Source organism: Mytilus edulis, chromosome 13 (assembly GCF_963676685.1).
Source record: "Mytilus edulis chromosome 13, xbMytEdul2.2, whole genome shotgun sequence".
NCBI lineage: Eukaryota > Metazoa > Mollusca > Bivalvia > Mytilida > Mytilidae > Mytilus > Mytilus edulis.
This window is the reverse complement of record NC_092356.1, coordinates 51,314,984-51,337,660: the sequence shown is the minus strand read 5'-3', so window position 1 is coordinate 51,337,660 and position 22,677 is coordinate 51,314,984. Positions and strand designations below refer to the sequence as shown.

General features: G+C 33.4%; 1 protein-coding gene across 1 annotated transcript in view; it reads right to left on the bottom strand.

Annotated features, from left to right (window-relative positions):
• Positions 1–22,677, bottom strand: part of LOC139500383 (collagen alpha-1(V) chain-like) — a 30,166-nt gene continuing 7,489 nt past the window's right edge. The window contains exons 5-17 of the mRNA XM_071289125.1: positions 22,228–22,372; positions 18,490–18,678; positions 17,847–17,954; positions 16,247–16,318; positions 15,559–15,681; positions 14,981–15,085; positions 14,660–14,794; positions 12,354–12,469; positions 10,947–11,091; positions 8,868–8,945; positions 3,405–3,592; positions 1,151–1,351; positions 1–87 (exon numbers count right to left, since the gene is read on the bottom strand). Coding sequence (XP_071145226.1) covers positions 1–87; positions 1,151–1,351; positions 3,405–3,592; positions 8,868–8,945; positions 10,947–11,091; positions 12,354–12,469; positions 14,660–14,794; positions 14,981–15,085; positions 15,559–15,681; positions 16,247–16,318; positions 17,847–17,954; positions 18,490–18,678; positions 22,228–22,372 — 1,692 coding nt within the window. The remainder of the gene's footprint in view (positions 88–1,150; positions 1,352–3,404; positions 3,593–8,867; positions 8,946–10,946; positions 11,092–12,353; positions 12,470–14,659; positions 14,795–14,980; positions 15,086–15,558; positions 15,682–16,246; positions 16,319–17,846; positions 17,955–18,489; positions 18,679–22,227; positions 22,373–22,677) is intronic.

Here is a 22,677-nt window from a genome sequence, read left to right as displayed (position 1 = left end):
TTAACTAAATAAACATGGAATGAGTCCTGTAATGGAACACAGATGATGCCCCACTTCCATGTCATAAAAATTTATAAAGGGAGATAACTGAAGAATAATAAAACTAAAGTTCATTGCATTTGGTTGAGGCAAACTAAAGAAAGAGAACGGAAATGAAAAAAATAAGCAATTTTTCCATTTGTAAAGGGGCATAACTCTAGAACTGTTAAAGTGACACCACTAAAGTCAAACTTGATCTGTATTTTGTGGTAATAAGCATTGCCTATAAGTTTCATAGCATTTAGTTGAGGCAAATTAAAGTTAGAGAAAGGAACCAAACTATGGAATGTAAAGATGGACAAGGATAAAACTTGCATAATAAAAAAAATAAACAACGTGTATATATAAAACAGGCAGAAGTTTTGTTTGATTTATATGGGAAATATAAAAAAAAAAAAATGATTCAGAATACATGTACTTGGACTTAATACTGTAAAGTGTTTTTTTTATTAAACCCAGCCACATTATGTATGTATGTGCCTGTCCCAAGTCAGGAGCCTGTAATTCAGTGGTTGTCATTTGTTTATGTGTTAGATATTTGTTTTTTTCGTTCATTTTTTGTACATTAATAAGGCCATTAGTTTATGTTTGAATTGTTTTACAATGTCATTTCGGGGCCTTTTAGAGCTGACTATGAGGTATGGGCTTTGCTCATTGTTGAAGGCTGTATGTTGACCTATAGTTGTTAATTTCTGTGTCTCTTGCGGCCAGTTGTCTCATTGGCATTCTTACCACATCTTCTTTTTATATTAATTAGAGTTTTTATTTACCTAGCTGTTCTGTGTTTCCTGTACCGGACCCCATGGACCCTGAATATGGATATTATTTACCTGTTCAGTGTTTCCTGTACTGGACCCCATAGACCCTGAATATTGGTTTATTTACCTGTTCAGTGTTTCCCGTACTGGACCCCATCCATAAAACCAGGTTAAATCGAACATTTTCTACATAAGAAAATGCCTGCACCAAGTCAGGAATATGACAGTTGTTGTCCATTCTTTTTGACGTATTTTGAGCTTTTGATTTTGCTATTTGATTATGGACTTTCCGTTTTTAATTTTCCTTGGATTTTTGTATTTTTATTTTATTTTTGCACTGAACCCTAGCTTACCTGTTCCTTATATAATGAAGCAGATGCCAACTGTCTCTGTAAGGATTCTTTACTGTCCTCCAAATTGGCACAACGTTCTCTCTCTGCTGTCAGATCTACAAGTAAGTTCTGCTTTTCTTCCTCCACTATTCTAAGGTTCCTGACAAAACTAAGTGTAAGGTTGGACACTTCGAGATCATAGGCCTGCTGAACATTTAACTTCTGAAATAACAAAAAAAACCATTTAAATTTATATTTGAAGGTTTGAACTTTTAAACATACTGTTTGCTTCAGAACAACCTGTCACTGTCAAATCTGCAAACACGGGTTACTCAAAGGAGCTAATAAAGGTATCTTATTTGAGCAGATGATTTTTATTTAGAGGAGTGCCAAAAAATCAGTTTCCACTGTATTCTAATCTTGTAAGTTGATACTGAGGACAAAATACCATGATTCATGAAAAATATAAAGATAACGTTCATAATACTGGTTGCCAAAACTTTAAAGTAAGGGGTTCTAATAAGAAAAAAAATTATCATTACATTCTAAAAATACCTTGAAATGGGTAGTCCTTATCATAAAATATTTAAAGCATAAACATTAAACAAATGATAAGAATAATAATACTATTTTTTTTCTCATGCATACAATGAATAAGCTTAAATAAAATTTATGAAAAGTATGAATATGGAATATAAACCATGATCTATAGCTACAACAGTGGAACAGTATGGACTGCATTCAACTTTCTATTTTAAAAATGTAAACTTTGAAATATTAATGCTAAACTTTTTAAAAATGCATTCTATTAATTTGTCTTGATATATACTTAAATTGACTACAAAAGTATTTAAATGAAAATTTAATTAAAACAACTAAAGTCCCACTGTTGCAAATATCTTTCTGTCCAACAGCAAAAGAGAAAGTTATCCTACTTCTAGTTATCTATATATTTTAGCCTCAGGCTGTAACCAAACTATTAAAAATCTATTTCTTTCAAGCTTTTTAAGATACTTTTGAAATTATTAATTTTCCATTTTGTTTTTACAGAGTTTTTAAAAAAGATTTTGATCCCTTTGGGCCCCTTATTCCTAAACTGATGGGACCATAAACCCCAAAATCAATCCCAACCTTCTTTTTGTGGTTATAAACATTGTGTTAAAATTCTATTGATTTCTATTTACTTATACTAAAGTTATTATCGGAAACCATCCGTCTTCGGACGACACCAATATACGACCGCAAAAAATTTGTAGTCTTATAAAACTTAAGCATTTTTTCCATTTGTAAAGGGGCATAACTCTAGAACCCTAAGAGTGACACCACTAAACTTCAAACTTGATCTGTATTTTGTGGTAATAAGCATTGCCTATAAGTTTCATAGTACAGTATAGTGGGTTATTTTCGCAGGGTGTAAATTTTCACTTATTTTCACGGAAATAACAAAATCACCGAAATAAATTCCGCCAAGGGTAAAACTTGCTTAATAAAAAACATATACGACGTGTATATAAAACAGGCAGAAGTTTTGTTTGATTTATATGGGAATATAAAAACAAAAATGATTCAGAATACATGTACTTAGACTTTTAATACTGTAAGTTGTTTATTGATTTAACCCTGCCACATTATGTATGTATGTGCCTGTCCCAAGCAAAGAGCCTGTAATTCAGTGGTTGTGGTTTGTTTAAGTGTTACATATTTGTTTTTTGTTCATTTTTTGTACATAAATAAGGCCGTTCGTTTTCTAGTTTGAATTGTTTTACATTGTCATTTCAGGGTCTTTTATAGCTGACTATGAGGTATGGGCTTTGCTCGTTTTTGAAGGCGGTACGGTGACCTATAGTTGTTAATTTCTGTGTCTCATTTTGGTCTCATGTGGACAGTTGTCTCATCGGCATTCATACCACATCTTCTTTTTATATTAATTAGTTTTTATTAACCTGTTCAGTGTCTCCTGTACTGGACCCCATAGACCCTGAATATTGGTTTATTTACCTGTTAAGTGTTTCCTGTACTGGACCCCATAGACCCTGAATTTTGATATTATTTACCTGTTCAGTGTTTCCTGTACCGGACCCCATAGACCATGAATATTGATATTATTTACCTGTTCAGTGTTTCCTGTAAAGGACCCCATAGACCCTGAATATTGGTTTATTTACCTGTTCAGTGTTTCCTGTAAAGGACCCCATAGACCCTGAATATTGGTTTATTTACCTGTTCAGTGTTTCCTGTAAAGGACCCTGTAGACCCTGAATATTGGTTTATTTACCTGTTCAGTAGTAGGCACATGAGTGTTTAACAGTTGCTCTGACTGAGGACCATTCCTACACTCTTGGCAATTGTTGTTCAGGTCTCTATCAATTTCATTTTTTGGACTGTTGAGATCTTCATCATTTAATGATACATCATGAGGTCTTCTTGTTAAGTTTATGAAACTTTGAGGAGGTGCTGGTGTTCCTAATATAGGGAATCAAATCTCGTTAAGAAAATGTCAACTTAATGGGACATAGTTCAATGTATAAATCATAGGAGTTACAGTGTAAATTTTATTTCTACAGCACACTTTAAAGTTACATACTCTTAGAGAGCTATTTCAGAACAAAAATTATAGAAATTTTCTGACTAGGCTATCTTTTGTTCTTTTTTGCTTATTTTATTTTATTTTTCATATGACCGAAAGTATAATTGCTGGAAAACTGTTTATCCATGTTATCATTACAAAGAGTTGAAGGAATGTAAAATACAGTTATGAAAATATAACAAGAGTGCACACACTGAAATGTCTCGCCTTTTTTACTAATCATTGATATCATGTTGAAAGTCCTAAATATAAAGCTTTATTACAACTGTCACTTAAACCTAACATTAACCAAGAAAACTAAACAATGACCAATGAACCATGAAAATGAGGTCAAGGTCAGATGAACCATGCCAGGCAGACATGTACAGCTAACAATTTTTCCATACAACAAATATAGTTGACCTATTGCTTATAGTCTAAGAAAAACTTAACTATAACCACTGAACCATGAAAATGAGTTTAAGGTCAGATCACACCTGCCAGTTGGACATGTACACATGGAATTGGAACAAGTCACTCTTACCATGAATATTGATTGATAGGCATAATTATTTGTTTGTGTCTGATGGACCCGCACGTACCAACCAGTCGACTGACAGTCCAACCATCATTAAATAGTTTTGCATTTATGAATTGGTTCATTTATATGACGTTTAAGACACTTCTTCTCAACCATCTTAGATTGAAAAAAAAATCATTTTATGCAAAAAAGGGTCCAAATTTATTTTTTCGCCCAGCTCCGTTCTGGGTAAATTATTTGTTTCCTATAATTAAATTGTCCTGAAGACACCACCATAAGTGGCGAAACTTGTAGACCATAATAAAAAATTTCTTTGCAGTAATCCAGGATGTTGTCGTTTTGTATTATTAAAATCCAGGATAGTTTAAGAAAGTTAATAAAATTTTTAAAACTTTAACCATAGAGTGAATATTTGTGGACACTGCAGCTGCTGACAGCGAAATGTAGCATCTCTTTGTCTCGCTTTTGCAACAAAAGTCACAGGCTCAACAAAAATGAGGAAATATATTTTAATAATTTTCTTCTAGATACCATCTTTTGATTGTAAGAAGTTTCTGTCCTAGTTGGGTGAAAATCCAGGATGCTTTATAAATCTAATAAATATTTTTAAAACTTTAACTACAGACTGTATGAAATGTTAACTGACAGAGAAATTCCAGTTATAAGTAAAATACGGAAAAAAACAGGATTTTTTTATACAAAATTAACTTCTGGACACTTACTATCTTATGATCATAAACAAGCTTCTGTCCAAGTGTTGTAGAAATCCAGAAAAGTTTAAGAAAGTACCAAAATTACAAAAACTTTAACCACAGAGTAAATATTTATGGACGCCACGCCACTGCTGCCAGAATGTAGGTTCGCTATGTCTCGTTTTGGCAACAAAAGTGCAGGCCAGACGAAAAAAGTCAAAGGGCAATAACTGTAATAAAATAGTAATCAAAGGTACCAGGATTATAATTTAATACGACAGACGCGCATTTCGTCTACATAAGACTCATCAGTGACGCTCATATCAAAACATTTAAAAAGCCAAACAAGTACAAAGTTGAAGAGCATTGCGGACCCCAAAATTCCACAAAGTTGTGCCAAATACAGCTACGGTTATCTACTCCTAGGATAAGAAAATCTTTAGTATTTCGAAAAAATTCAAAGTTTTGTAAACAGGAAATTCATAAAAATGACCATATCATTGATATTCATGTCAACACCGAAGTGTCATAAGTCAGTCAACTGATGATTTTGACTATGTTGACAAGTTTTTAATACTTCTTTGTCTTGCCGATTATTTTTTCATGCTAAAGTTTCTCTCTTTCTATTATAGTTTTTAAGATAAGGAAAAAAAAATGAAAATAATAGTAAATTTGTCATTTAAGGCAATAACTCCTTCAAGAAGTTGTCAGCTGACAGTTTTGTTGTATACTAAACAGTTGGTAGAGCTCAACATTCTGAACATTTTTGCTTCTTTCAGATTTTCTCAATTTATAATTTTTAAAATAATAGACATAACTTGTATTTTACCCCTATTTCCTATTTTTAGCCATGGTCTCTATCTTGGTTAGCAGGCGAGGTCATAAGACACATTTTTTAAACTGAATACCCTAATGATGATTGTGTGATTAAATTTGGCCCACTCACAGTAGTACTGAGGGGGGTAGGACCTTTATCGGGACTCGGGATCGCGTGTTTTTATGCTCGGGATTTCGGGATTGACCCTTTCGGGATCCGGGAATTCTTTTTTCTGATTTCGGGACGTCGGGATTTACTTTATTTAAATTCGGGACCTCGGGATTTCGTGTTTTTAAGCCCGGGATTTCGGGATCAGGACCCCTCCTATCACCCCTCAGTACTATAAAGGGCAATAACTTCTTAAGGGGTCAAATGACAATTTTGGTCATATTGAATTACTTATAGATCTAACTTAAATGAATATTATTGCTGTTTATAGTTTATCTATAGTATATGTAAAAATTTGTAAGGGTTCCACGGAACCCGGTGTCTCGCCTACTTTTGCTGTAAATCGCAGGCTCAACAAAAGTGAGGAAAAAAATCAATAAAAATATTCCTCTTGATACTATCTTTTGATTGTAATAAGCTTCTGTCCAAGTTTGGTAAAAATCCAGGATAGTTTTTGAATCTAATAAATGTTTTAAAAACTTTAACTGCAGACTGTATGTAATGTTTAAACTGGAAGAATTCTAAGTCCATTTATAAGTAAAATATGGAAAAAATGGATTTATTTTTTTACAAAATTTACTTTTGGATACTATCTTATGATCATAAACAAGCTTCTGTCCAAGTTTGGTACAAACCAAGGATAGTTTAAGAAAGTTATTAAGATTTTAAAAACTTTAACCACAGAGTGAATGTAATGTTTCCCCGCAGAAAAACTAAGTCCATTTAAAAGTAAAATACGGAAAAAATGGATTTATTTTTTTACAAAATTTACTTCTGGATACTATCTTATGATCGTAAACAAGCTTCTGTCTAAGTTTGGTACAAACCCAGGATAGTTTAAGAAAGTTATTAAAATTTTAAAAACTTTAACCACAGAGTGAATGTAATGTTTCCCTGCAGAAAAACTAAGTCCATTTATAAGTAAAATACGGAAAAAATGGAATTTTATTTTTACAAAATTTACTTCTGGATACTATCTAATGATCATAAACAAGCTTCTTTCCAAGCTTGGTAGAAATCCAGTATAGTTTAAGAAAGTTATTAAAATTTCAAAAACTTTAACCACAGAGTGAATATTTGTGGACGCCGCCGACGACGGAATGTAGTCTCGCTTAGTCTCGCTTTTTCAACTAAAGTTGAAGGCTAGACAATAATATTCAAGATAATAACTAAAATCTGCAAACATTCCATAAAATTACCAATTCAAAGGCAGCAATCCAACAAGGGGTAGTCTGCTTTGTCTGAAATTTTATGGGTGGGTAGATCTAAACCTGATTAATATTTTACCCCCATCAAACTTGCTATAGCCAAAAACTGCATTTTACCACTATGCTATATCTTGGGTTCTCGGTCATAAAACTTTACTCAGTGCTTGGAGTACAAAATTAGTGCTCGAAACACAAAATCCAGTATTTTGATTGGTTGATTCTTGAGTCTGAGTACAAAAATCGTACTCGAAAGTTTTATGACTGCAAGGCCTGGTTGTTTGGCTGGGTCATCAGAAACATTTTTTAAACTAGATTATACTCTAATGATGATAAATTTAACACTTTCTATGATGATCTTTCTTTCATTTTTATTTTCAGTACAACAATTAGAGGCTCTAATACATTATGACTTCATCATATGAAAATCAAGCACAATTCCTTGAGTTGGGGTTTCCGAGAGTTAAAAAGTTAGTTATGTCTAAAAAAAATAATTTCACAAACTAATGTTGGCACCTGATGACTGAGCAGGCAGAGCAATATATAAGCTCCATGGAAATAAGAAGTGTTGATACTTATACCCCTTCATAACAAATAATATTGATATAACCACTAGTGGTTACCCAAACTGACAAACTTTTACATTGAAACTTTAAAGTATCAAAGTCAATAGACTGAGTGTGCAGGGTCAAATAATTTCCATGGGATGTTTTAATGCTAGAATAACTGCATATTAAATGCCATAGACTTCTCATCAGTGGTCCCCTTGAACTGATCTAATCACAAACTTTTACATGTGTCCATACTACACGGATGCCCCATTGGCACTATTATTTTCTATATTCAGTGGAGCGTGAAAATGAGGTCAAAACTCTAATTTGGCATTAAAATTAGAAAGATCATATCATAGGGAACATGTATGTGTATTAAGTTTCAAGTTGATTGGACTTCAATTTCATCAAAAACTACCTCGACCAAAAACTTTAACTTGAAGCACTCAGGACAGACGGATGGATGAATGAATGGATGAACCAATTGATTCACAGACCAGAAAACATAATGCCCATAAATGGGGCATAAAAAATACATGAAGAGAAATATAAGACATATATATACAATTTAAGATTTACAAGGTCAACTACAAAATGGGTATCGACACATGTAATTGTCAAGTATGAGCTGTGTGTATCTCATTACTGGCATCTGCTCATCACACAGTACAATATGGGCCAAGGACACAGTTATTGTCCTTTACAAATATAGTCCCTAGTGTGTAAACAGTGTATAACTTGCAAATTTTTCATCTTACACTTTCCCAATTAATTTCTTGATATTTCATACATTAATATTAAGTAAGGGGATGAAATTACATGTTCAAAAAAATTTGGCTGCTGAATCTTTATGTTAAGAAGTGATAAGGTCTTGTTAAAAAGGGTCAAAAATAAGTACGTCTGAAGCTGTCAAACTGAATTTTAGACCACTTTAACACAGAATTGTCAATATTTTGAGTTAGAACTGATACACTTTTCTATTATTTTGATATTTTGTGTCCCAATAGTAGTACAATACACTGTAAAATTCTCTTTGAGATAGAGCAAGTGTGATTTTTTAAATTGAATTTATTGTCTAAATGAAATGCACTATGAAATAACTATGTCCTCGGGGCATATCCGGTTATGAGTTGTAATGACTAAAACTGCTAGTGTATATATGTTTTCTTGTTAGTCATTATATCAATAATAATAGAACCTTTATTTCCTCCTCTGTCCTCTTCATATGGCACCTTGACCATAGTCTCATCGATATCGGTATCATTCTGTGGAGTTTCTGAAAAAAAATAAGTTGGAATAATGTGAAATTAAGATCTAGTAATTCGTTTTCAATGAAAGGAAATTACATCAATACAAATTGGATTAACCACTAGTCTAATGTCCTCATTTAAAGATTAATAACTGGTACTTCAACTTATGCAAATGAGTCCTACATCTAAATTATAACAACCTTAAAACCTAACAAAAATACACACGCTGAAATGTCTCGCCTTCTTTACTAATCATTGATATTATGTTGATAGTCCTAAATATAAAGCTTTATTAAAACTGTCACATAAACTTAAAACAGAAAACTAAACATTGACCAAAGAAACATGAAAATGAGGTCAAGGTAAGATGAACCATGCAAGGCAGGCATGTGTAACCAAGGTCCACTCCAGAGCACTGTTATAAATAACATGAAAACCTTCCTTGCGTTTTAGCTATGCCTATCAGAACATCAAGTCTGGCGATAGATTGACCCCCTGTCCCTTGGTTCCAGCACATACATGTAAGCTCCCCCTTAGATAGTGCTAGACTTGATGTTCTGATAGGCATAGCTAAAACGCAAGGTAAAACCATTCAAACAGGAAAACCAACGGTCTAATCTATATAAAAAAAAAACAACAAAAAAAAAACCCAAAAAACAACAAAAAAACATGTTTTTTATTCCAAAATAACACTAACACAAATATTAGCCAAAAAAACACACCATGACACATGTACAGCTAACAATTCTTCCAAACAACAAATATAGTTGACCTATTGCTTATAGTTTTAAGAAAAACAGACCAAAACACAAAAACTTTACACTGAGCAATTAACTGTGAAAATGCGGTCAAGGTCAAATAAAACGTGCACGACTGACAAATAGATCATAAAATATTTCCATACACCAAATATAGTTGACCTATTGCAATTAGTAGTAGAAAAAAAAAGGCCAAAACTCAAAAAATTTACTTTGACTACTGAACCATGAAAATGAGGTCAAGGTCCGATTACACCTGACAGCTAGACATGTAGACCTTTTAATCATTCCATACACCAAATATAGTAGACCTATTGCATACAGTATAAGAGAAACAGACCAAAACACAAAAACTTAACTATAACCACTGAACCATGAAAATGAGGTCAACTGCCAGTTGGATATGTCCTTCCATACACCGAATATACTAGACCTATTGCTTAAAGTATCTGAGATATGGACTTGACCACCAAAACTTAACCTTGTTCTCTGATCCATGAAATGAGGTCGAGGTCAAGTGGAAACTGTCTGACAGGCATGAGTACCACATACCAAATATATTTATCCTATTGCTTATAATAAGAGAGAATTTAACATTTCAAAAAATCCTAACTTTTATTTCAAGTAGTCACTGAACCATGAAAATGAGGTCAAGGACATTGGACATGTGACTGACGGAAACTTTGTAACATCCATATACAAAGTATATAGGTCTTCCACCTTCGTATATATAAAGCTTAAGAAATTAGCTAACACCGCCATCGCTGCCGCCGTAGCCGCCAGATCACTATCCCTATGTCGAGGTTTCTGCAACAAAAGTTGCAGGCTCAACGATAAAACCTAATAACTCAAAATCATAAAAACAAAAATTTATAAAAAAACAAAACAAAAGGTAGCTCACACACAATAGATACAAACAATTCAATAAAGTTTTATTCAAATTGGTTAAAGCAATTTTGGAGTAAATGTCTGATATGTTGACAACAGACGGACAGACAACGATATACATTATAAAGTCCTGTAAACGGGCGTATAAAAACAAACTTTTGACAATAGGTCTACCAGGAGTTGCTAACTAATCAAGATATTTCAAAATGTATTAAACATGTGAAAATAAACCTTTGACAATTGGTTTGCCAGGAGTTGCGAACTAGTCAAGATATTTTGAAATGTATTAAACATTAAAAAACAAACCTTTGACAATTGGTCTGCCAGGAGTTGCTAACTAGTCAAGATAATGTAAATTGTATTAAACATGTAAAAACAAACCATTGACAATTGGTCCATCAGGAGTGGATAACTGTGTTGACAAAAGTAGTGGTGGTCCACACATCTCTGGAAGTGGTTCATTGGCTTGCATCATGTTAGACATCATATTTGGTCCAGGACACGAATTTTTGTTTGCACCTGTTCCCTATAAGTAACATAAAGAATACAGTCAGATTTTCAGATTTTTTGTCAGTATTGGTAAGATAGGATGTAGCACATTCATTATTCATGGAATTCCTTCGTGTATGTGCAAGATAATTGTGTTAACTAAATAAATAGGGAATGAGTCCTGTAATGGAACACAGATGATGCCCCACTTGCATATCATAGAAAGTAATAAAGGGACATAACTAAAGAACAATAAAAGGGTTGCTACCCAAATAAGTACTTGATCTGTATTTTGTGGTATTGAACATTGTGTGTAAGTTTCATAGCATTTGGTTGAGGCAAACTAAAGTTAGAGAACAGAAATGAAAAATTAAGCAATTTTTCCATTTGTAAAGGGACATAACTCTAGAACCATTACAGTGACACCACTAAAATTCAAACTTGATCAGTATTTTGTAATGAGCATTGCCCATAAGTTTCATAGCATTTGGTTAAGGCAAACTGAAGTTAGAGTAAGGAACACAGCTATGGGACGTACAGACAAACAAGGGTAAAACTTGCATCATAAAAAACATAGACAACATCTATATATAAAACAGGCAGGTGTTTTGTTTAATTTATATGGGAAATACTTAATAATGTTAAGTTGTTTATTTTGAGTACATCTTATTAATTGGAGGTTTTATTTACCTGTTTCACGTCTCCTGTACTGGACCCCATAGACCCTGAATATTGGTTTATTTACCTGTTCAGTGTTTCCTGAACTGGACCCCATAGACTCTGAATATTGATATTATTTACCTGTTCAGTGTTTCCTGTAAAGGACCCCATAGACCCTGAATATTGATATTATTTACCTGTTCAGTGTTTCCTGTACTGGACCCCATAGACCCTGAATATGGATAATATTTACCTGTTCAGTGTTTCCTGTACTGGACCCCATAGACCCTGAATATTGGTTTATTTACCTGTTCAGTGTTTCCTGTACTGGACCCCATAGACCCTGGATATTGGTTTATTTACCTGTTCAGTGTTTCCTGTACTGGACCCCATAGACCCTGATTATTGGTTCATTTTCCTGTTCAGTGCTTCCTGTACTGGACCCCATAGACCCTGAATATTGGTTTATTTACCTGTTCAGTGTTTCCTGTACTGTACCCCATAGACCCTGAATATTGGTTTATTTACCTGTTCAGTGTTTCCTGTACTGGACCCCATAGACCCTGAATATTGATATCATTTTCCTGTTCAGTGTTTCCTGTACTGGACCCCATAGACCCTGAATATTGGTTTATTTACCTGTTCAGGAGTAGGCACATGAGTGTCTAACTTTTGTTCTGACTGAGGACCATTCCTACACTCTTGGCAATTGTTGTTCAGGTGTTCATCAATTTCATTATTTGGACTGTTGTGATCTACAAAGAGTTGAAGGAATGTAAAATACAGTTATGAAAATATAACAAGAGTGCACACACTGAAATGTCTCGCCTTCTTAACTAATCATTGATATCATGTTGGCAGTCCTAAATATAACACTTTATTACAACTGTCACATAAACCTAACATTAACCAAGAAAACTAAACAATGACCAATGAACCATGAAAATGAGGTCAAGGTCAGATGAACCATGCAGGCAGACGTGTACAGCTAACGATTCTTCCATACAACAAATATACTTGATCTATTGCTTATAGTCTAAAAAAAAACTTAACTATAACCACTGAAACATGAAAATGAGGTTAAGGTCAGATGACACCTGCCAGTTTGACATGTACACCTTACAGTCCATCCATACACTGAATATACTAGACCTATTGTTTATAGTATCTGAAATATGGACTTGACTACCAAAACTTAACCTTGTTCACTGATCCATGAAATGAGGTCGAAGTCAAGTGAAAACTGTCTGACAGTCATCAGAACCTTGTAAGGTACGTACATACTGAATATAGGTATCCTATTACTTATAATAAGAGGGAATTTAACATTTAAAAAAATCCTAACTTTTTTTTTCAAGTAGTCACTGAACCGTGAAAATGAGGTCAAGGACATTGGACGTGTGACTGACAGAAACTTCGTAGCATGATGCATCCATATACAAAGCATGAAGCATCCAGGTCTTCCACCTTCTAAAATATAAAGCTTTTAAGAAGTTAGCTAACGCTGCTGCAACTGCAGTAACTGCCAACCCTGGATCACTATACCTATGTCAAACTTTCTGCAACAAACGTTGCAGGCTCGACAAAAACCTAACTAGAGTCTCCAAGGAGCCTGTGTCACTCACCTGATATTTTTTTATTTACAATTGATGCATGAAACAATAATGCAACATTTATACTTTTTGCTTAACTTTCAGAGATAAAAGTCAACCAGATGCTCTGCAGGGTGCAGCTTTATACAACCGCAGAGGTTGAACCCTAAACTGTTGGCGCAAGTATGGACACAACATTTAAGCTTAATACAGCTCTGAATTTGGAATGTGATTAAACAGTTGACACAAAATAGGTTTCTGACACAGAATGAATGTGGTCTTAGAACTTAAACATAAAAACTTAAAAATTTTAAATTGGACATTTACCTTTTATAGTCCAATATCCAAAATCTAAATACATTGTTATATTCAGCATATTATAGAACCCCAAGAATTCAATTTTTGATGAAATCAAATAATGTTCAATTTTAGACCATTTAGACCTCAATGTGGACCAATTTGATGACCGGGCCCAAATATTAAAAATACATGGTTAGATTCAACATATTGAAGAACCCCATATAAATTATAATACATGGTTAGATTCAACATATTGAAGAACCCCATATATTCAATTTTTGTTGACATCAAACAAAGTTTAATTTTGACCCTTCGGACCTTAATGTAGACCAATTTGAAAACAGGACAATACTGTGCAATTGAATATTTCTTGCTATTGCGCAAAACTGCAATTGAAAATTTCTTGCTATTGCGCAATATTGTGCAATTAGATATTTCTTGCTATTGCACAATACTGTGCAATTAGATATTTCTTGCTATTGCGCAATACTGTGCAATTGAAAATTTCTTGCCTTTGCACAATACTTAATATAATAATTTTGGACCCCAATTTGGACCAACTTGAACACTGGGCCCATAATCAAAAATCTAAGTACATTTTAAGATTCAGCATATCAAAGAACCCCAAGAATTCAATTTTTGTTAAAATCAAACTTAGTTTAATTTTGAACCCTTTGGACTTTAATGTAGACCAATTTGAAAACGGGACCAAAATTTAATAATCTACATACACAGTTAGATTTGGCATATCAAAGAACCCCAATTATTCAATTTTTGATGAAATCAAACAAAGTTTAATTTTGGACCCCGATTTGGACCAACTTGAAAACTGGGCCAATAATCAAAAATCTAAGTACATTTTTAGATTCAGTATATCAAAGAACCCCAAAGATTCAATTTTTGTTAAAATCAAACTAAGTTTAATTTTGGACCCTTTGGACCTTAATGTTCAAGTTTAAATTATTGCGATTATAACCGTCACATTTTTTACAATAATAAAAAAATCACAATAATTTCTGAATTTACAGTATCATGTATGGATATCAAACTCACCTTTACAGCCATCCAATCCATTGTTACCCTGAGGACCAGGTAAACCATTGAGACCTCTATCTCCTGATTCTCCTTTACGACCATTCACCCCAGTTAATCCATCAACACCAGATTCTCCAGGGAGACCAGCACTACCTAAAATAGCAGGTAAAGAAAAATATAAAAAGTGATAAATGGGAACATGATTTTTGTTGTCTCCTTGACATTTTACAAATTGTGACATTTAAAATTTAATTTTTATTCATCATCTTCTTGCACCTAAATAATTTTACCAAAAAACATTGAACTATAAATAAATATTTGTAATGTAGTGATACATACCTGGTAATCCATCCAATCCTCGTGATCCTTTCTGTCCGATTCCTTCAAGGCCAGGATTTCCTGATTCACCCTTAGCACTTGGGAATCCATCCCGACCAGCGAAACCTAAAAAAAAATGTTACATTTATTTGATAAAAAAACAATAGAGGCCAGATATCAATTTTTACAACACATTTAAGTTTATTTACAAAGTTCTTTAAAAGTAAGTAAGTAAGTAATACAAGTACTTCTAAATAGACTATGGATACACATTTTTAACATAGTGAAGCAGTATAATAGATGAAGTCAGAAATGGTGTCCTAAAGAAAGTCATTGAGTTTGATGTTTCTGACTGGTCATGAAGTCATTATGAAGTTGCAGATACAACAATGTAATCTAAGAGAACATAAACAGAATTTCTAAAACTGAAAAACAGCAAAAGCAATTTTGATTGTGAGAAATTCTAAATTTTACTCCCACTACCAGACACAATACTTTGGGTGTACTATTGAGGTTCGTTCAGATAAGTTATGAACCAGCCAAAGTTTGAATTAGAAAAAACCTTATAGTATTTAAGCCCTTGTAAATTATATACTTACCAACATCTCCTTTCATTCCTGGTAAACCATCTAATCCAGAACGGCCAGGTAGACCTGGTTCCCCTTTACTTCCCTCCGATGTTCTTCCTGGCTCTCCCTTACTTCCATCTCTTCCATTGAAACCTGTTCAAACAAATACATAGTTATTGAAATTAAATTTCTTAAAATATAAATGTATCAAATTGTTCATTAAATAATAAAGCATGCATATAACAATATTTTTAATAGTACACTCAATATAAAGAAAATAAGAATACCAGTTTTTGTTATTCAAGATAAATTCAGCTTCCATTTGAAGCAGGTATTTTCTTTTAGCTTTAATCATAAAACCATGTTGTTTTATTATCTAATGGGAGCCATCACTGTGTGCCCCACTGAGAATACCTTTGGGTAATTTTTTTTTATCATAACAATATGATATGGGGTTGTCAACTGAAACCAAAACTTTAACCTTGACCTTTTAACCAGGGAGAGGGTGTTGTAAAAACATTATGACACACCCTCTGGTGTTGGTTAATATATATGTGAAGTATAAAGTATGAGAATATAATGGTTCTCTATATAATAAGCGTACACAATTTGTTATTGACGGACAGACTGATCACTATAGGGATGACACGCCACTTGGTAGGGCCCTGATTATATTTAAGAAAGACATATCAGTAATCTATAAATAATCTGACTTTACCTCTTTCTCCTTTAGGTCCAGGTAATCCTGGTGCTCCATTTGGTCCTGAGAATCCAGGATTTCCTTTCTCTCCTAATTAAAAAAGATATATATAAAAGATATATATATTGTCACCATCTTACGGTGTTTATATATCTCAACTTGTACGATTCGCTCGTGTATGTAACAATGTTTTAGATTTTAACGAGAGAAATTTATGTATTACTGAAAAATTATTACACCAGGGTTTTCGATATCACAAACTAGTCAAAACATTTACTAAATTTTATCATCGGTATAAAGACATCATTCGTAAATATAGCTCAACATGCAGACTTCTAATACGTTCAGGTATTTCACATCCAATTTTTTATGGAAATATTCTTTATAAAGCACAAAGGTGTCAGTATTCACCTCAGAAACTTACAAAACCTTTGAATAGACTTATTAAGAAGGGATATAATTACGATACTGTTGTCAAGTCATTAAAGATTGCATATTTTGGCGTTAATATTGAGTCACTGATACGGTCTTTGCATCGGAACTAAACACATTTATTCTAAAAACAGTTGTTGGCATGACACGGGTTATGTTCTTCTCATATATGTTATGATGGTATGATACTAAACCCCTAACGGGAAGGATTGTGCCTGATGTTCATATGATGAAATCATAATCTTTCAGTCAGTTTAATTGAAGTCTGGAGCTGGCATGTCAGTTAACTGCTAGTAGTCTGTTGTTATTTATGTATTATTGTCATTTTGTTTATTTTCTTTGGTTACATCTTCTGACATCAGACTCAGACTTCTCTTGAACTGAATTTTAATGTGTGTATTGTTATGCGTTTACTTTTCTACATTGGTTAGAGGTATAGGGGGAGGGTTGAGATCTCACAAACATGTTTAACCCCGCCGCATTTTTGCGCCTGTCCCAAGTCAGGAGCCTCTGGCCTTTGTTAGTCTTGTATTATTTTAATTTTAGTTTCTTGTGTACAATTTGGAAATTAGTATGGCGTTCATTATCACTGGACTAGTATATATTTGTTTAGGGGCCAGCTGAAGGACGCCTCCGGGTGTGGGAATTTCTCTCTACATTGAAGACCTGTTGGTGACCCTCTGCTGTTGTTTTTTATTTGGTCGGGTTGTTGTCTCTTTGACACATTCCCCATTTCCATTCTCAATTTTATATAGTACATGTATATAAACAAAATACATTCATATGAGAGAGAAAACCAAAAAACTTGAAGTTAAATACATTCAAGTTATATACAAGTAGTATATATTTGTTTAGGGGCCAGCTGAAGGACGCCTCCAGGTGCGGGAATTTCTCGCTACATTGAAGACCTGTTGGTGACCTTCTGCTGTTGTTTTTTTCTATGGTCGGGTTGTGGTCTCTTTGGCACATTCCCCATTTCCATTCTCAATTTTATTACCCAGTTATCAGGAAATTAATAATGCATTCATGTTTTTTTGTGGGTTTTTTTTATGAAATGTTCTGTAAAGTAAAAAAAACTACCTTAAAAATGTAAAGCCAATGTGATTTTGTTAATTAATTATTTATTTCATTACCTTGTAGGTATAAAATTACTCATAGAAATAATGATGTCAAGAAATGTACATACCTGATACACATGGGAGTCCATTGTTTCCAGGGTTACCTTTAGGTCCAGGTAAACCATCAAATCCAGGTAATCCACCATCTCCTTTCATTCCAGGAAGTCCAGGTTCTCCTACAACACATTCAAAATTATTGGTCTCAATTGATAATTTTTTTATTAAGTTTTATTGTCTACGATTTATTTTAGCGTAAGATGATCATTGTTTAGTGTGTATTTCCTGCTAATGTGTAAGCCAGATTGATGCTCAAACACTGTGGTAGTGTATGGCAATTTCATTTAATCTAAAAAAAATGATTCTGATCTATAATAGTTAATCAACATAGTTTGCCAAAGGACACACATCAGGATCATATAGCTCATCTAAATCAGATCTTACTGTGGATTCATTTATTTTCTTGGGTGTCAATTTTTGTAAATCTGGGAAAATATATTTTTTCCTGGATATTTGAATTTGTGGTATTGTCAAAGTCTGCAAACAAGCTTACAAAAAATTTGTATTTGGTTGAACATTCAATTCCTATTTCACTGTAATCCACAAAATCCATGAAAATTAGTCTCCCACAAATAATAATAAATCCACAGTATAAGAAAATATTGTCATTCAAAATTGTGAATTTCTGTGTACATCCATAAACAATTGACTTACCATCTCTTCCAGGTAAGCCAGATGGTCCATTCTCTCCTCTGGGTCCATCTAAACATGCTAAACCAGGGGATCCATTAAGTCCTGGTGGTCCACTTTCTCCTTTGTTACCTGCTCTACCTATTTGTCCAGGGAATCCAGTATCTCCCTTTGATCCTCCAACACCGGGTAAGCCATCCAAACCTGATTCACCTACAAACAGAAAATATATCACATAAAATCATTTCCTTGCAATGCTTATGAAACCTACTCTGGTGATTTGCTTTTAAACTCAGCCAAGATATACTCAACAGATCCACCCCGTGAAATAATAGGGTGATAAAGGGTTATTTTTGTGCAACGTGTTTTGCCATTTTTACTTCATGTGCAGCTGTGATAAAGGTTCGTTATTCACTGTGTTTCGTGAAATTGGTAAAAAGATCAAAGTGCTCGAAATTTTTAATATTATGTTCATCGTGAAAGGCAATTTTATTTTGTGTTCTTCCGTGCAAATACCCACCCTTTACGCCCCTTAAAATAATGATTCTGCTATTGGACTTAGTTTCTACACTTTTCTTTCTCTCAATGTTAAGTTATATTAATCATCATATTAAATAAATTCCTTTCTGGATGTGTATTAAAGTGCTGTTACAATCAATCTTCTCTAATTATTAAATTTTTCATACTTTTGTTCATTTAAAGATTTTTTAACTCAAAGTAGTTAGACTACAAATATTTACCTACAAATGAATAGCAGGTTTATTATACTGAGAATCATATTTTTTCTGACTAAGGTATCTAAGGGGTGCCATGAAACAAAATTATTTTAAATCAACAGGAACCAGATGCTCCGCAGGATGCAGCTTTATACGACCGCAGAGGTTGAACCCTGAACAGTTGGGGCAAGTATGGACACAACATTCAAGCTGGATTCAGCTCTAAATTTGGATTGTGATTAAATAGTTGACACAGCATAGGTTTCTGACACAGAATGAATGTGGTCTAATGAACTTAAAATATTTTTTTTGTCTACGAGCAATTCACTATGCTGTTGAATATTAATCCTCTCAAAAAAATGTTTGAAGAATTAAATCTGAAATGAGAAAAATTTAACCCCCCCCATTTTTTTTTATATCCCCCTTTCCCTTTTTCCAAAACTGATCTCAATTCAAATTTCTAATGGAGTTTGCAACAATAACTACTCACTTAAATACATCATAAAATATTGAAAATGTAAAATAAAGTGCTTGTTATCATTGAATGGTAAGGATTGTTTTAATTTATCAGTTGGTAGTAAAAGTGAATATACATTGTATATTGTAAAAAACAATGATTTAAGTTGATTCAACTACTATTCTGGACAAAGAAAGATAACTCCAATTGAAAATGTCTTGCTATTGCACAATATTGTGCATTTAGATATTTCTTGCTATTGAGCAATACTGTGCAATTGAAAATATTTGCTATTGCACAATTCTGTGCAATTGAAGATTTCTTGCTATTGCACAATACTGTGCAATTGAAAATTTCTTGCTATTGCACAATACTGTGCAATTGAGGATTTCTTGCTATTGCTGAATACAGTGCAATTGAAAATTTCTTGCTATTGCACAATACTTAATATAATAATTTTGGATCCTGATTTGAACCAACTTGAAAACTGGGCCCATAATCAAAAATCTAAGTACATGTTTAGATTCAGCATATCAAAAAAGCCCAAGAATTCATTTTTTGTTAAAATCAAACTTAGTTTAATTTTGGACCCTTTGGACTTTAATGTAGACCAATTTATAAATGGGACCAAAAATTAAGAATCTACATACACAGTTAGATTTGGCATATATCAAAGAACCCCAATTATTCAACTTTTGATGAAATCAAACAAAGTTTAATTTTGGACCCCGATTTGGACCAACTTGAAAACTGGGCCAATAATCAACAAGAGGCTGTCACAACGACAGCAAACCAGATTTATTAACATTTATTTGTGTCCTGGCAATATCACAAGAACCATTACTGAATGGTGAAAGTGAAAATCGTCAATATCAAATTTGTCATCAGTATCAACATATTAAAATTTGAAAAGCTTAGATTGAATGGTTCATGAGTAAATGCAACAACGTGAATGGAAACGCCATTTTATGATCTTTCAAGAACCATAACTCCTGAAGGGTGAAAGTAAAAATCGTCATTATTGAACTTGACCTCCATTTTGTCATCAGTAACAGCATATTAAAATTTCGAAAGCTTTGGTAGAACAGTTCATGCATAAATGCACGGACACGACTGGAATCTCCATTTTTCAATCTTTCAAGAAACATAACTCCTGAACGGTAAAAGTCAAAATCGTCATTATTGAACTTGACCTCCATTCTGTCATCAGTAACAACATATTAAAATTTGGGAAGCTTTGGTAGAACAGTTCATGCGTAAATGCACGGACACGACTGGAAACTCCATTTTTCAATCTTTCAAGAACCATAACTCCTGAACGGTAAAAGTCAAATTCGCCATTCTTCGTTAGTTGTCAGTAATAACATATTAAAATTTTAAAAGCTTTGGTTGAACGGTTCATGAGTTAATGCACGGACAACATTTGATTGCCGCCCGCCCGCCCGCCGTACATCCCCAAATCAATAACCGACATTTTTGTCACAAAAATCCAGTTAAAAATCTAAGTACATTTTTAGATTCAGCATATCAAAGAACCACAAGGATTCAATTTTTGTTAAAATCAAACTAAGTTTAATTTTGGACCCTTTGGACTTTAATGTAGACCAATTTGAAAACGGGACCAAAAATTAGGATTCTACATACACAGTTAGGTTGGGCATATCAAAGAACCCCAATTATTCAATTTTTGATGAAATCAAACAAAGTTCAATTTTGGACCCTTTGTGCCCTTATTCCTAAATTGTTGGGACCAAAACTCCCAAAATCAATCCCAACCTTTCTTTTATGGTCATAAACCTTGAGTTTAAATTTCATAGATTTCTATTTACTTATACTAAAGTTATGGTGTGAAAACCAAGAATAATGCTTATTTGGGCCCCTTTTTGGCCCCTAATTCCTAAACTGTTGGGACCTCAACTCCCAAAATCAATCCCAACCTTCCTTTTGTGGTCATAAACCTTGTGTTTTAATTTCATTGATTTCTATGTACTTATACTAAAGTTATTGTGCGAAAACCAAGAATAATGCTTATTTGGGCCCTTTTTTGGCCCCTAATTCCTAAACTGTTAAAACCAAAACTCCCAAAATCAATCCCAACCTTCCTTTTGTAGTCATAAACCTTGTGTTAAAATTTCATAGATTTTTTATTCCTTTTTACTAAAGTAGAGTGTGAAAACTAAAAGTATTCGGACGACGACGACGACAACGACGCAGCCAACGTGATACCAATATCCGACCAGGAGTTGCGAACTAGTCAAGATATTTTGAAATATATTAAGCATTAAAAAAAAAAAACCTTTTACAATTGGTTTGCCAGGAGTTGCTAACTAGTCAAGATAATGTAAAATGTATTAAACATGTAAAAACCTTTGACAATTGGTTTGCCAGGCTTTGCTAACTAGTCAAGATAATGTAAACTGTATTTAACATGTAAAAACCTTTGACAATTGGTTTGCCAGGAGTTGCAAACTAGTCAAGATATTTTGAAATGTATTAAGAATTAAAAAACAAACCTTTTACAATTGGTTTGCAAGGAGTTGCTAACTAGTCAAGATAATGTATTAATGTATTAAACATGTAAAAACAAACCTTTGACAATTGGTCCATCAGGAGTGGATAACTGTGTTGACAAAAGTAGTGGTGGTCCACACATCTTTGGAAGTGGTTCATTGGCTTGCATCATGTTAGACATCATATTTGGTCCAGGAAAAGTATTTTTGTTTGCACCTGTTCCCTATAAGTAACATAAAGAATACAGTCACATTTACAGATTTTTTTGTCAGTATTGGTAAGATATGATGTAGAACATTCATTATTCATGGAATTCCTTCATGTATGTGCAAGATAATTGTGTTAACTAAAAAAATAGGGAATGAGTCCTGTAAATTGGAACACAGATGATGCCCCACTTGCATATCATAGAAAGTAATAAAGGGACATAACTGAAGAACAATAAAAGGGTTGCTACCCAAATAAGTACTTGATCTGTATTTTGTGGTAATGAACATTGTGTGTATGTTTCATAGCATTTGGTTGAGG